At 36.6% G+C, this 12,470-nt stretch overlaps 1 protein-coding gene and 1 long non-coding RNA gene across 18 annotated transcripts in view; one reads left to right on the top strand and one right to left on the bottom strand.

The window, feature by feature from the left end:
- The window catches only part of LOC108507243, a 65,584-nt gene that overhangs the window by 17,276 nt on the left and 35,838 nt on the right, over nt 1-12,470 (top strand). The gene's annotated exons all lie outside the window — the stretch shown is intronic.
- EVI5 (ecotropic viral integration site 5) overlaps nt 1-12,470 on the bottom strand; it is a 76,744-nt gene that overhangs the window by 12,761 nt on the left and 51,513 nt on the right. For all 10 annotated transcript variants that reach the window (XM_017834970.1, XM_017834976.1, XM_017834969.1 and 7 more), the window contains one exon: nt 8,487-8,582. In XM_017834970.1, the coding sequence (XP_017690459.1) occupies nt 8,487-8,582 (96 nt within the window). The remainder of the gene's footprint in view (nt 1-8,486; nt 8,583-12,470) is intronic.

The following is a 12,470-nucleotide window of genomic DNA, read 5'->3' on the forward strand; positions in this document are numbered from 1 at the left end:
TCAGTGTCCTGGTTACACTCTTCACATTTAGAGGTTTCCTTCACCCTCACAAGGGATGGAAAATATTTTGTTGATGGTGTTGTTACTGGGGGGAAGGGAGAGGAATCAACCTTACCTCATGCAAAGATGAAGATGGAGTTTGTGTCCAAAAATTCATGGAATGAAGTACCATCACTAAGGAATCAATCGTGTCATTTTGGGCAAGTGTAACATGACTGTGTTAATTACACTATGACCACCCAAAGTTAATTGAATTAAAGAAACGAATTCATAAAATACAGAGATTCCATTGTGCCTTCCTTCTGACTGTTGATTGCTTAGTTTAGCCAGACAGTTTCTAAAGCTAGTTGCTTTATTAAAGTCAGGACTAAACTGGAGAAAGTTACTGGATAATAAGACTCTCAATCTGATCAGTCCTCCACTTCTGTAACAATCTGGGCATTATCAAGCCAGTTTAACATCTGACTCTCAATGACAAGTTGAGCCTAAGGAGTAAAGCAATTCCCTTTTCTAAAGCACAGAGTGTATATTTAACTATCCTGTGTAGACAAAGCTGCTATGTTAGATTGGGTGTTTGCAAACCACATGACCTCACAAACGCTATCTTATCACATCACAGGTTCCTCAGACTGACCACAACCACTTAAATCAGACTCTGCCAGCACAGAGGCTCTGTAACTTTGACACATAACTAGTAAAGCTACTACATTTTTAGCTGTCCAGCAGCCTTGCAAGAATTTTACTTGTGGAGAGGGAAAAATCTGATCATCTCTTGTCCAACTGTGCTTGCAAGATATGGTAAAAGAAAAGCACATGATTTATTGTGCTATAAACTTCCACCACAAGTTGAAATGCTTACTCTGTAAATCTGAGGGCTAACATATTTCCTTTCAGGGACAACACTTCTTATCAAGTAAGAAAACATTTATAGAGAGCCACATATTTTGAAAGCATTTGTCTAGTAAAACATACTATTAGAAGATGTTAATGTGATTCTCTTCTGTATTGAGAAACAAGTGCTTTGCAAGAGTTAATACAGGAGTTTTAACCAACATTATAGTTCTACTGAGAACTGTGGAGGGAAAACAATGTAAAAATTGACTGAAATAAATCCCATGCAGCTTAGTTGGTTTTGTAAAAGCAAGCAAAATGACAGCTTCCAAGAGACAAATACACATGTGCTTGTACTACATGAAAAGGAAATAGTACGCTCCTTCGAGAAGAAAGAGGGGGAAATAAGTTGTTGAGGGACTGAGTGAAAGAGCATTATATCTAATAACAAATATTACAGGAAGATTACTAGGCCTTTTTGGACTTGCTATTCTTGCCTTAGTTCTGATGAAAGAAGTGTTACCTATTTCTGTTTCTGAGGTACCTAAACTGTGATAAATCTGATCTCCCATTCTCATTTGCCCATATGATCTGACCACCACTGTCCATCACCCTCTGTCTCCAGAGAATTTGAAAAAAATTCTAGTAGGCTGAACTGCAACTAGAATTCACTTTCCCCAGTTAATCCTCATATCTCCATTATTCTAAGGTATGTTATTTACTCCAAGTTATTTACTCTGCTTCTGAATGCAGTCTAGTGGTGCATCAGATAAGAGAACATTTGATTTGGGAAGCACTGAATTTGACTGAAAGGAATCCAAATAATAAAATTAATAGAGGAAAGAAATAATGCTTCCCGCTGGTATCCCATCTTCAAGCTCAGATGCTGTGATTGTGAGAGAAATAGGAGCTAGGAATGCTGCTGGAAGTGGACAACCCATCTGGTGCTATTCCAGTGGGTCACAAGAGCATCACAATTTTATGCTCATCTATGACTGATGTGGAGTCATCATTTAGCTGCTTGTAAAGATATTCCCTCAACTCCTAACGGACAACTTGGACCGAGGGTTCCCTGTGCCAGGGACCAGAACCACTCGCTGTCCCACAGTGATATAAGGTTATTAGCTAATAATAAAAAGAGGACATAATATGACAGCTTTTAAACACAGCTTACCTACCATATATATTTATGATATTTAAGATTAAAGGAACTGTTAATGTGGTTTATTCTTTCATCCTCGTACTGTAGTGCATTGAATTTTATTTAGGTATTTTATTGCGTGGCCCATATAGGTGTGTTTTTTTTAATCCTTCACACTGATGGGCTACAGTTTACTTTCCCTTCTCCATTTTAGTTTCAGCAGTGAAAAAGCCTAGAAAGCTAATGCAGGTTGCAAGATGTGTCCTTAATTCAGCCATATTACCAGTTACTCCTTTGGTCACAACTTATGCATTATTTATCCTCAAAGTCATTACTTAAAGTGTTTTGAATTTTATTTACACAAGCAAAATCTTTTAAAAGCACAGTATTTAATCTCCAACTTTTATATCTTTTTTCATTAAGCCAATCTTAAAATGTTAGCTCACCAGGAGCATGATCAGACCATGAGATAACACCTATATCAGAATCTTGCTGACTGCATTAGGTTCTTAAAACATACTGTATCATCCATTCCTAGATGAACTCTATGTATGTGGGAATGGAAAAGTAATAAGCTAATGGTCATTACTTCTTTGAATAGCCATCAAGTTTTCAGATACTGAAATGGGAAATACCTTTAAAAAAATCCCCCTTTTCTGCATTGTCAATATGCAAGAATTTAATCACTAGAATTTCACTTAAAGGTACTATTATAAAGCCTTTTAAATGCCTCAGAAATTATTTTGGCAGAATAATAATGCCCCAAGTAATTTGCCATGTTATTCTTTTCCATCAGCCAAGCTGAAATATTGTTAACTGGACTAGTTTGCAGACAGTTTTCTAACTGTTGGAACAGCGTGCCACACTAACATCAGGATTTTGGTTTTCATTCAAATACCAAACACATGCATAAGATTTGCACATTAGAAAATCTCATCCTTGCTTCCTCTCAAAATATTACAATTAGTTGTCAAAAGCATATCTCAATACAGAGAAACGGCTAGGAGAAAACTAGCTCTGTATTCTGTCTCTGACAGTGGTCAATAGCAGATGCCTGCAGAAAAAAGGCAAAATATGAAGTTTCCCAGAATGTTCTTCCCAAACTCCAGCAATTAGCTCTCTAAATTCATGGGGAGGGGTGGGAGGTGGAATAGTCCCTGCAGATGCACAGATGCCATAGTATAATTGAAAAACAGGCTGTTTTGAACATCCATATTTCTGCTTCCTAAGGAAAAATGTGCTAAGTGAAGGAAGTGTTGTTTCTCTTCATAAAGCTGTCCTCTAACACAGATACCCAATACACAGACGAATCATAGCTTCATGGAAAAATGCACTGAAAGGCTTTTGTGGACCTCAGTGTTAGGCAGAATTTAGCCTTTAACATGAAAACCGTCATAAGCTTAAAACAAATCCCCATTTGAAATACTGTAGTAGTATAAATAAGAAAATGCAATTTAGGAGCAAAACAAACTCATTAAAAGATTCTGAGAGACACAAAAGTCAGCTAACAATATGACAAACTTTGTAAAGTTTCATGTGAAACAACTTAAGCACTTCAGTCCTAAATCACAAAGTCTGAAAGACTGGAAACCACTTGCTTTTGTCTCCAAAGGTGTCTTGTGGTCTGCCAGTGTAGTTTGTGGGTAAGCACGTCAATTCTAATCTTTTGTACCACTCCTGTAATCTAGGTAACACATGCAAGCCTTGCAACATCCAACAGGAAGCAGAGGCAGCTGCTGGGTAATATATATAAAGTGATTGCACGTACAGAGGGGTAGTGCATGAAATGCAGAACTTCAGCAGTTTATAAATCATTTAATTCCATTCAGTTTGAATTAAAAGGAAAAAGTGGAAAACTGCGAACACTCTCTCCTTGTTTCCTCAGTATGTGATTTGTGTTGAAAAGAGTAACAACTTGTTCGAGATTCATCTTACTTTTTCTTAAACTTTTAAATTTACTTAGTGGAAACTCGTAACAGTCCAAAACTTCCAGTGTATTCATTTCCACATAGGATAACAGCTTTACTTCAGTACTGCCTACTGAGTGGGATATGTTCTTGAACAGTCAAAACGTACCACAAAAGTTGCTTTCACTTATAATTTTGGTGTCTAATCAAAGGCAACTTCTGTGAAGTATTACCACTCCTTGTGCAGCCTGAGAATATATAACCATAGTATGAATCGTGCAGTGTCTGTATACTCATGTCATTTATGTCACATTGATCAAAACACATGAACTGGAAAGTCAAGTGACAGAATATAGTGCTCACTAGACCTTGTTTCTCCTGTGCCAAAGACAGGGCAACCAAGCTTCCGTACTTACTGGCGAGAGTAGCAAAAGTTGCTCCACAGAAGCTGTAGCCTGTTGGGACTGCACAATGAGAAAGCATTTTAGGCTAAAATCCCACTAAGCTGGAAGATAATACTGTAGAGATAGCTTTAAGAATGGAAGGGAATTGGAGGAAGAAAGAAAATGCTAGGTGAAAAGATTTCAATTCATGAAAAGAACAAATGGCAATTGGACACAAATTTCTGAAAAGGCAGACAGAGTATCCAAGTCCAGTGCATATTAAAAAGAAGTTTACATCATGACTTCCTGTTTGTGATGATCCTCAACATTTCAAGTTTTCACACTAGTTTCAACCTTCAACAATAAAGTCATAAGTCACAACCATCTAACAACTTCGTGCCCAACAAAGCAGAAAAGGTAGTACAGCACTAAATATACAAAACTTATCAAAGGATTAGTTACTGGCTAACTAGAAATACTGCAGTCTGAGTATCCTTTCTTTATGCATCAGCTGTTCTTCGAATGTTGAAAGGTTGTGTAAAAGATTAAAGGATAGCTGTCAGTAACTTTCTAGGGAATGAACATAAAACCTGACATATATTTACTAAAGTTAAAAGTGCAAGTTAATAATAATTGATCTGTATGTATTTGATCTCTGAGTGAAATTATGGTTGCACTGAGGAATTTAAGAATTAATTCACTATTTTACATAACACTCTATGTTACACTCAGTATTAAGATTCTAACCCATATTTGGTTGTTCAGGTTAGTGCAAAGAAAGAGGTGCATGTAAGTAGATTGAAGATAATGTCCATGGAATCAGAATTGTTAAGGCTGGAAAAGACCTCTAAGATCAGAGTCCAGCCATTAACTCAACACTGATGTGTTCACCACTAAACCAGAAGCTTACAGAAGTGTAGAGAATCTAGTAGAGCAAAAGCCTGCAACTTCTTGTTACAGTGTTCTCAAAGCTCAAAATATTGTCTGTTTGCTTTCCTGAAGTGTTCATAAAATACAAGTTTAAGACCTACTGTGAAGTAGCCAATATAAAGTTTAGCTTACTGTCCCACAGAAATCCTCTGGTTAGGTGTAAAAGGAATCAGGTAGGCAGCTTGTTAGAACAGGCCAAAAATCCAATATAGTAATTCCATTTATAGTTATTTTACTTTATTTGAAAGGGAAGAAAAAAGGCATTGCCTTTTTCTATTTAATTTACATTGTACATTTCATAGTTTTGTGCCTCATCGGTTCAGTTTTGGGTGCCATACTACCAATTTCCAGTATGTGCAGTTTTATTCAGTAACAGGAAAACAACTTGAATTTACTTCAAGTAAGTCTTCTTATAATATTAATTGAAGACTGACTGTAGCATTACTATTCCTGGATGAGTAATAAAAGCAGCTGAAATTTATCCTTTAGGCTGCAAGCTGCACTATATTTAAGACACATGCAAAATTTTGAGCTCTGAAAAAGATGACCAAAATTTAAAAATTATTTTTAAAAAATTTTGTTCATACTTTTAAAAACTTCCAACCAATTGCCCTTTGTAATTTGAGTCCATTGATTAATCATCTGAAATCATATACAGAGTTCCAATACGTGGCTGATTTAGGTCACCACACTAGAACGGCTGAGAGAAATATCTGAACTCTGAGGGTCTAACTCTTCTCCCCTTAAAAAGTCAAGAGAAGTTACAGCAGCAGCCTTTTGCACCTGTGCCATAGCCAACTCCCACCCCCACACCACCTTCTAGTGGAGAGAATTCAGCTTTAGTCGCTGGGCAGTACTAACAACTCTCTCTTTGCTGTCCCTTTTGGTGTTCCTCACTGATATTCTAGGTTTGCCCTGTCCCTGGCTACTACCTTGGCTTGCAAACACTGATGAAACAGTTTAAAGTTACAGCATTACAATATATTAGAAGGTAATCATACAGTCAGCAAGAGCTCTGTTCCATTTCCAGTGCCTTTTACATGCTAACCAGTTGGGAGGTTGTGGTCAGCATGTCACATACACCATCACCCTATCTTCAGGAAGATGAATTTGCAAACGTGTAACGTTTCTTTTAACTTTTGCAGAAGTAGAATCAAAAAGCAGCTAGCCAAAAAGCAAAGCACAGTCATTAATGGATGTATATCTGAAGGTGCCTCAGTGCAGATTCAAAGTTGTTGTTGAACTGGCAGTGACTAAATTATTCTAATGTTTACATTTACCAGTTGAGGGCAAACATTTTTGCCTCTTCCTGTTGCCATTTTGCTCAGATTTTGCTTTTTGAGGAAACACGGCAGGAAACACTACTTTCCCTCTTAATTTTTTATTTAAAAACTAGACAAATAGATACATAACAGTAAGAGAGGAAGGAAAAAAAAAAGTCATTAGTAAACAAAGACTTTCAGGCTTTAAGAAGGGAAACATTCAGAATGCTGCCAGGGTAGAACATGTCTACTACATACAGAGTTTCATAAAATCATGGAACCACGAAGGTCAGAAAAGACCTGTAGGATTATCAAGTCAGACCATTTCTTCTTACTGTTTCTATGTGTCCTAGAATTACTTTGTTTCTGTAGTGTTTACCTAGTTTGGAAATTAAAAATTAAGCCACAACAAAAAGAAATCTAGATGAGGAGTGGTCTTCTACATGGAATTACTCAAACTCTGCTGTTGTTAAAATTCATTATTCTTCATAGCTGGTATTTTCTTTCAGTCAAATTGAAATGCTAATAAAGATTTGTCTAGGCTGAACTGTTTAAGAATCACTGGTATTACTAAGAATTATCATTGTTCTGTGAGCTAATGGACCTTATCTTCATTCCAACCTGTTCACACTAACTTACACACAGTAAACATGTACAATATTGTCTGCCTTCATGACAACTGAGTTACCTACCAGGCACGTAACAAATGATTGTATTGAGAAAATTATGCAACAGCTTTCCAACAGTAATTCCACTTTCCCCCACAGCAGTGTTTCTTACCTTTTAAACATACACCAAGCAGAAGAAAAAGCCAGTACAGTGCCTTATTTATTCATAATGCAAAAATACACTACATATCTGGCTTTCTGAGAATTCAGCAGGTGACTTTCTTATAAGGAACAAAGCAAGCTAGTTAGAGTGCTTTAATGGAAGAAGACAGGTTATTGATTTTTAAATCTGTTTTTTAAGTGAGCTTAATGATTGGTAAAGGTGCTGGACTGACGGCCCTAGAGACTATCCTCAATCTACAGCACAGCAATCTATAGCATAGACAGCATTCCGAGATCCTCAGCTGTATTACAGCTCTCAGGGGATTGATCCTAAAAGGTTGAATCTACTAAGATTGTTATGAAAACACTATCTACACTTAAAGAAAGTGTGTGTTTATTTAACAAAAGCAAAAAGGCACCCAACAAACAATTAGCAGAATTGCTTTATGATACTATGGTTTTAAGCAACACTATCAGAGCTGTGTATTAGAAGGCTATTGAAACAGAAGCAGACTATAATGCAAAGATGACTGGGCATTTTGCACACAGTGTAGTGTTAGGTAAAGACATTTCTTCACAATGCAGGATGAAGTGAAATGAGCCAGTGAGGATGGTAGTTACATAAGCCATCTCTGTTTCAAGACCTGATCTTTTTAACTAACAGAAAGTTACTACAACTATTAGAGTAAGGAAGTTTGAAGGCAGAAATTTCATAGGTTGAAGGTTTTGGCAGTTTAAAACTTACAAATCTGTTAACTGATATTAAGCAAGCATCCTTTTCTTTTTTTAAGCAATCTCAGTATAGTACCACATAAAATTCATCCTTGCAAGAGCAAGAACCAGAAAATCTACACATGGACTCTTCTACTTGAACAAATGCAGTTTAGTTTCTAACTGTAATAGCCTTAATAGTTGTAGCAAATAAAGGCATAAAGGGGCTTATTTTCATATACACAGCTCCAAAAGCAGTAAATGCAACACGAACATCATCAACTCATGAAATTAAGGGGAAAAACCAAGGTGGAACATAAATGCTGATCTCCTTTAATATCAAATCATGTAACTAAGCAGTTTTTTGTTATTTTACATCCCAGGGTAAAGGAAAGATTCACATATAAGAGTTTTATTGCATTCATTTAAAATAATGTATTTGGGTAAAATCAGGTACTGAAAATGTAATAACTGTTAAATAACCAAAACCTGCTACAAGTGAAAGGACAAAAGGTACATGTGATCAGAGACTGTAGTATTTTATCACTTACCTCATGATGCAGCTCAGCTATCTGATCTTTCAGTTCTCTGATGTACTGGTTAGAATCAGATTTATTAAGCTGCCCTTGAATTTTTCCTTCTTCTTTCTGTTTTGGTTAAAAAAAGGAATCATATTCAAATTATTCAAAGATCTACTATATTAAAAATCTTAGTTTAACTGTCTGCATATTTTTGTCACAAACAGAAGCTAGTCCCAGACACCATTCAGCACTTTCATTTGGTTGAAGTTACAGCAGGTATCTAAAGGTGACAGTGGCTCAGACCAAGCTGACTCTCTCAGTACTAACAGGCAGGATTCTATGGAGGAGCATGAAGAATTACCAGCTTCACAGGTGGAATTCATGTCCTATATACATGAGGTTGTATATTTGCTTTAGTAAACCCAATTCACACACACACACATGTAATATTATCAATATTACTAATAGTTCCTGTCCTAAATAGTTAAAATTACTTTATATTACTCTGAATGACTATGTCACTATACACTATAGTATCAAAAAGCATCAGTAAAGCAAAGTGTTAGCACAAATAGAACATAGGTGTCATAGCCCTTTTAAAACAGAAGTGTAATAAGCAGCTGAGCTTACATTGAAACTGGGTGCACAAGAGGACATGAAAAAGGTGTTCCCAAGTTAAGTCAGTATAAACTAACAGCAGAAGCAGTAACATTTAGCAGGTTGGTTTTGGCACTGCACAAAGAGCTGAAAGCTGTTTGTGTATACCATATGGGAATCACACACTTTCATTATATTTAAGTGATTTTATTGTTACTTTTTATTCCAGAAATAACACTGTAAAGTTAATGCAGATATTACAAAATAATCTGACATGTATATTTGCTCATGGAAGAACTGACTCTAACTGCAGTCAGCTGGAGCTGAATATTGTGCACAAACCTGGCTTGCAAGATCCCCATTTTTAGTGAAAGGCAATTAAGTTTCAGTTTTCCTTTCAGAACTACAGATTTTGTAGAGCTGGCAATTCACAAAAATGCATTTAGCACAAAAAAAAAAAACGGAACCCTGCAATATCATTTTCTACAAACATGCTTTAAAAAAGGTCATGCTGTAACTTCCTCTTGAAACATTCAAAACACTAGAGATCAGAAGCTGATCCTTTTAACTGGCTGCAACAGAAATTACATATTTCAAATTAAATAAGCTCATGTTCTAAAAGCTACCAAGTCTGTCTACAGTGGATAAATTGGAAGGATGACATAGAAAAAATTAAGAGCAAGGTATCAGTCTTCTTCACAGCTGCTGTTCATCTGTGAGCAATAGAAAAGATAGAGTTTATTTTAAAAAAGAAAAGTAGACTAAGTTGATCCTGCCATTGCCTTTTAGAGGCACTCATGCAGGTGCAATAGCAAACCACTGAAAAAACATGTAGGGGCCAGACACTATAGCATTGAAATATATTTTAGTGTTTACCAAATTCATCTAATTTAGAGAATAAATAATAAATAGATAGCTGAAAACTTACATATTTTAGATGAACAAAAAAAATTCAAAGTTTTATCTGTCAGATTATGATTAAGTTACCCAACATACTTTAAAACTGTGAGAAAAGATTAATATTTCTCATCAATACATACATTTCCATACAATACAAAGTATTACCATGATCTGACAAATTGTTTCACTTTCTAGTGACATTTCATGTTAGAAAGTAACCTGAACTTAATGCAAATAATTCCCACCTTCTGATGAGCATTCGTTAATCAAAGGCAAATTTTAATGTGAGGAACTTAAATTTAGTAGTAATATTCTTTAACAGTATTTTTTCTTTAGGGCGGCTTGACAGAATTCAAAAAGAAAAATTGTTGTCAGGAAAAACTTCAACATGGCAGTTCTTTTTAATGTGACCAAACCCAATGTTAACAGCTTTCCCTACTATCTGTTAGTATCTCTCACTCAGACAGAAACCTTCCTCTGAAAAATTCTATAGTTCTAGGTTTGCTTCTCAAGATTACCCTAGATTGTATGACATTATCTATTACTTCCTGATTATCATAAAAACTTATTTCTTACTATTTTTATCAAGTGATCTTAATATCATCCTAGAATCTCTTTTAAGGAGAGTATGGTATCTTTTAAGGTCAGTATATGTGCATTTTGAGATCGTGAAAACCTCCACAACTGCAAAACAACCCCTATATTCTGCCCCCATGCAGGTTAGATTCCCACTTGTACATCTTAATTCTAGATGACAATAGAATAGTGCCAAAACACAGCTAGTATGTCACTGTGAATGGTGAAAGCCCCAGAGACCACAAGGACACTCATGGTCCAAACAGCACATGGAAACTGCACGAATAATTTAATGTTCATGTTTCATGAGTAGCTTAATCAAAGCTTGAGCAGCTTCAGCTTGGATAACACCATATTACATAATTCTTAACAATGACCATCTAGTCCAACTGCCCAACCAATTCAGGGCTGAATTGGTTAAAGCCTGTTAAGGGCATTGTCCAAATGCCTCAAACACTGACAGGCTTGGGGCATCGACCACCTCTAGGAAGCATGTTCCAGTGTTTGACCACTCTCTGGTAAAGAAATGCTTCCTGATGTCCAGTCTGAACTCTCCTAGTGCAACTTTGAACCATTCCCACGTGTCCTATCACTGGATACCAGGGATAAGAGTGCCTCAGGAAGCTATATAGGGCAATGAGGCCACCCATGGCCACCCTTTTCTCCAAACTAAACAAGGCCAACATCCTTAGCCACTCCTCACAGGGCTTTATTTACAGCCCTTTCACCAGCTTTATTGCCCTCGTCTGGACACATTCAAGGACTGTCACATCCTTCTGAAATAGTGGGGCCCAAAACTGCACACAGTGCTCCAGGTGAGGCGATACCATTAGTTACTAGACAGTCCCACTGACATAAGAAAAATTAAATTGCTTTAATGCAACTTAATTTCATTTAATGCTTCCTATTTTAGCATTTACTTTAGTAGGAACTGGACATTTCACTTTGCATTGTTTTTATACTGTGCCTGAATAGTTTTGTACTACTGTGCTTGAGCAGCTTTATACTTTTGAGAACAGCACTCAAATCAACTGTATGGGTTCAAAACAACTCCACTGAAAATTTAGAAGTCTTTAAGGTATGAACATCACACCTTTTAAAAGGAAATAGCATAAGCAATTAGTAATATTTCTTCATGCTTTATTTTTTAAAATCTAGAATTATAGACATAGGATGTGGGTTGCTGGTTTGTTGGTTTGGTTTTGTTTTTTTTTTTGAGGGGGAGCACTACTATAGAAAATCTGTTGTATTTGGAGAGGTCATGACACTAAGAATAGCTGATCTCTAGGCAAACAATAGCCATTTTAAATTTAAAACTAAAATATAGAGAAAAAGTCAGATAACATGTCATAAGCAAAGTGTGAGTATTAACAGAAATGCAAGATAATGAAAAAGAGCCAATTCTAGAATCTAGGAATTTGTTTAAAACACCCTGCAGTTATATGTGAACGAATCTCTCTACATGCACAACCCACTGGGGTGCTGCTTCTGCATATTGGCACCACTGCAGTGCCCATCTGCTCTTCCCAGAAAGGTTTTTAGAAAAGTAATGCCAGTTGGTGTTATGTTGTAATAAAGATGCTTCATCTCAATTTCACTGCTTTGGAGGATTAATAACTCCTCCCAGTCTTACAGTCTCTTCCAACAGACCAGCTCCACCATGAGAAAACCCCGTATCATGAAAACAAACACGCTGTCAGCCAGGTATCACCTCTGCTCAGGTGATAGGTGCTTCTAACAGTGTACACAGCAGAACACAATCCAATCCCCTGCCCCAGAGGTTGTGTATATAGTGGGAGCAGCACGGGCAGCGAAGCAGGAAATGAGCTCTGTAGATTGTAAAACCCCATTGCTAAAACAGAACTCACTTAGGCCCCTTCACAGTTTTGGAAGCTCTCACCTCTCTCATCCTGCTGTGAAATACTAGAGTGACTGTACTTC

Source organism: Lepidothrix coronata, unplaced genomic scaffold (assembly GCF_001604755.1).
Source record: "Lepidothrix coronata isolate B3197 unplaced genomic scaffold, Lepidothrix_coronata-1.0 Scaffold247, whole genome shotgun sequence".
NCBI classification, from domain to species: Eukaryota; Metazoa; Chordata; class Aves; order Passeriformes; family Pipridae; genus Lepidothrix; species Lepidothrix coronata.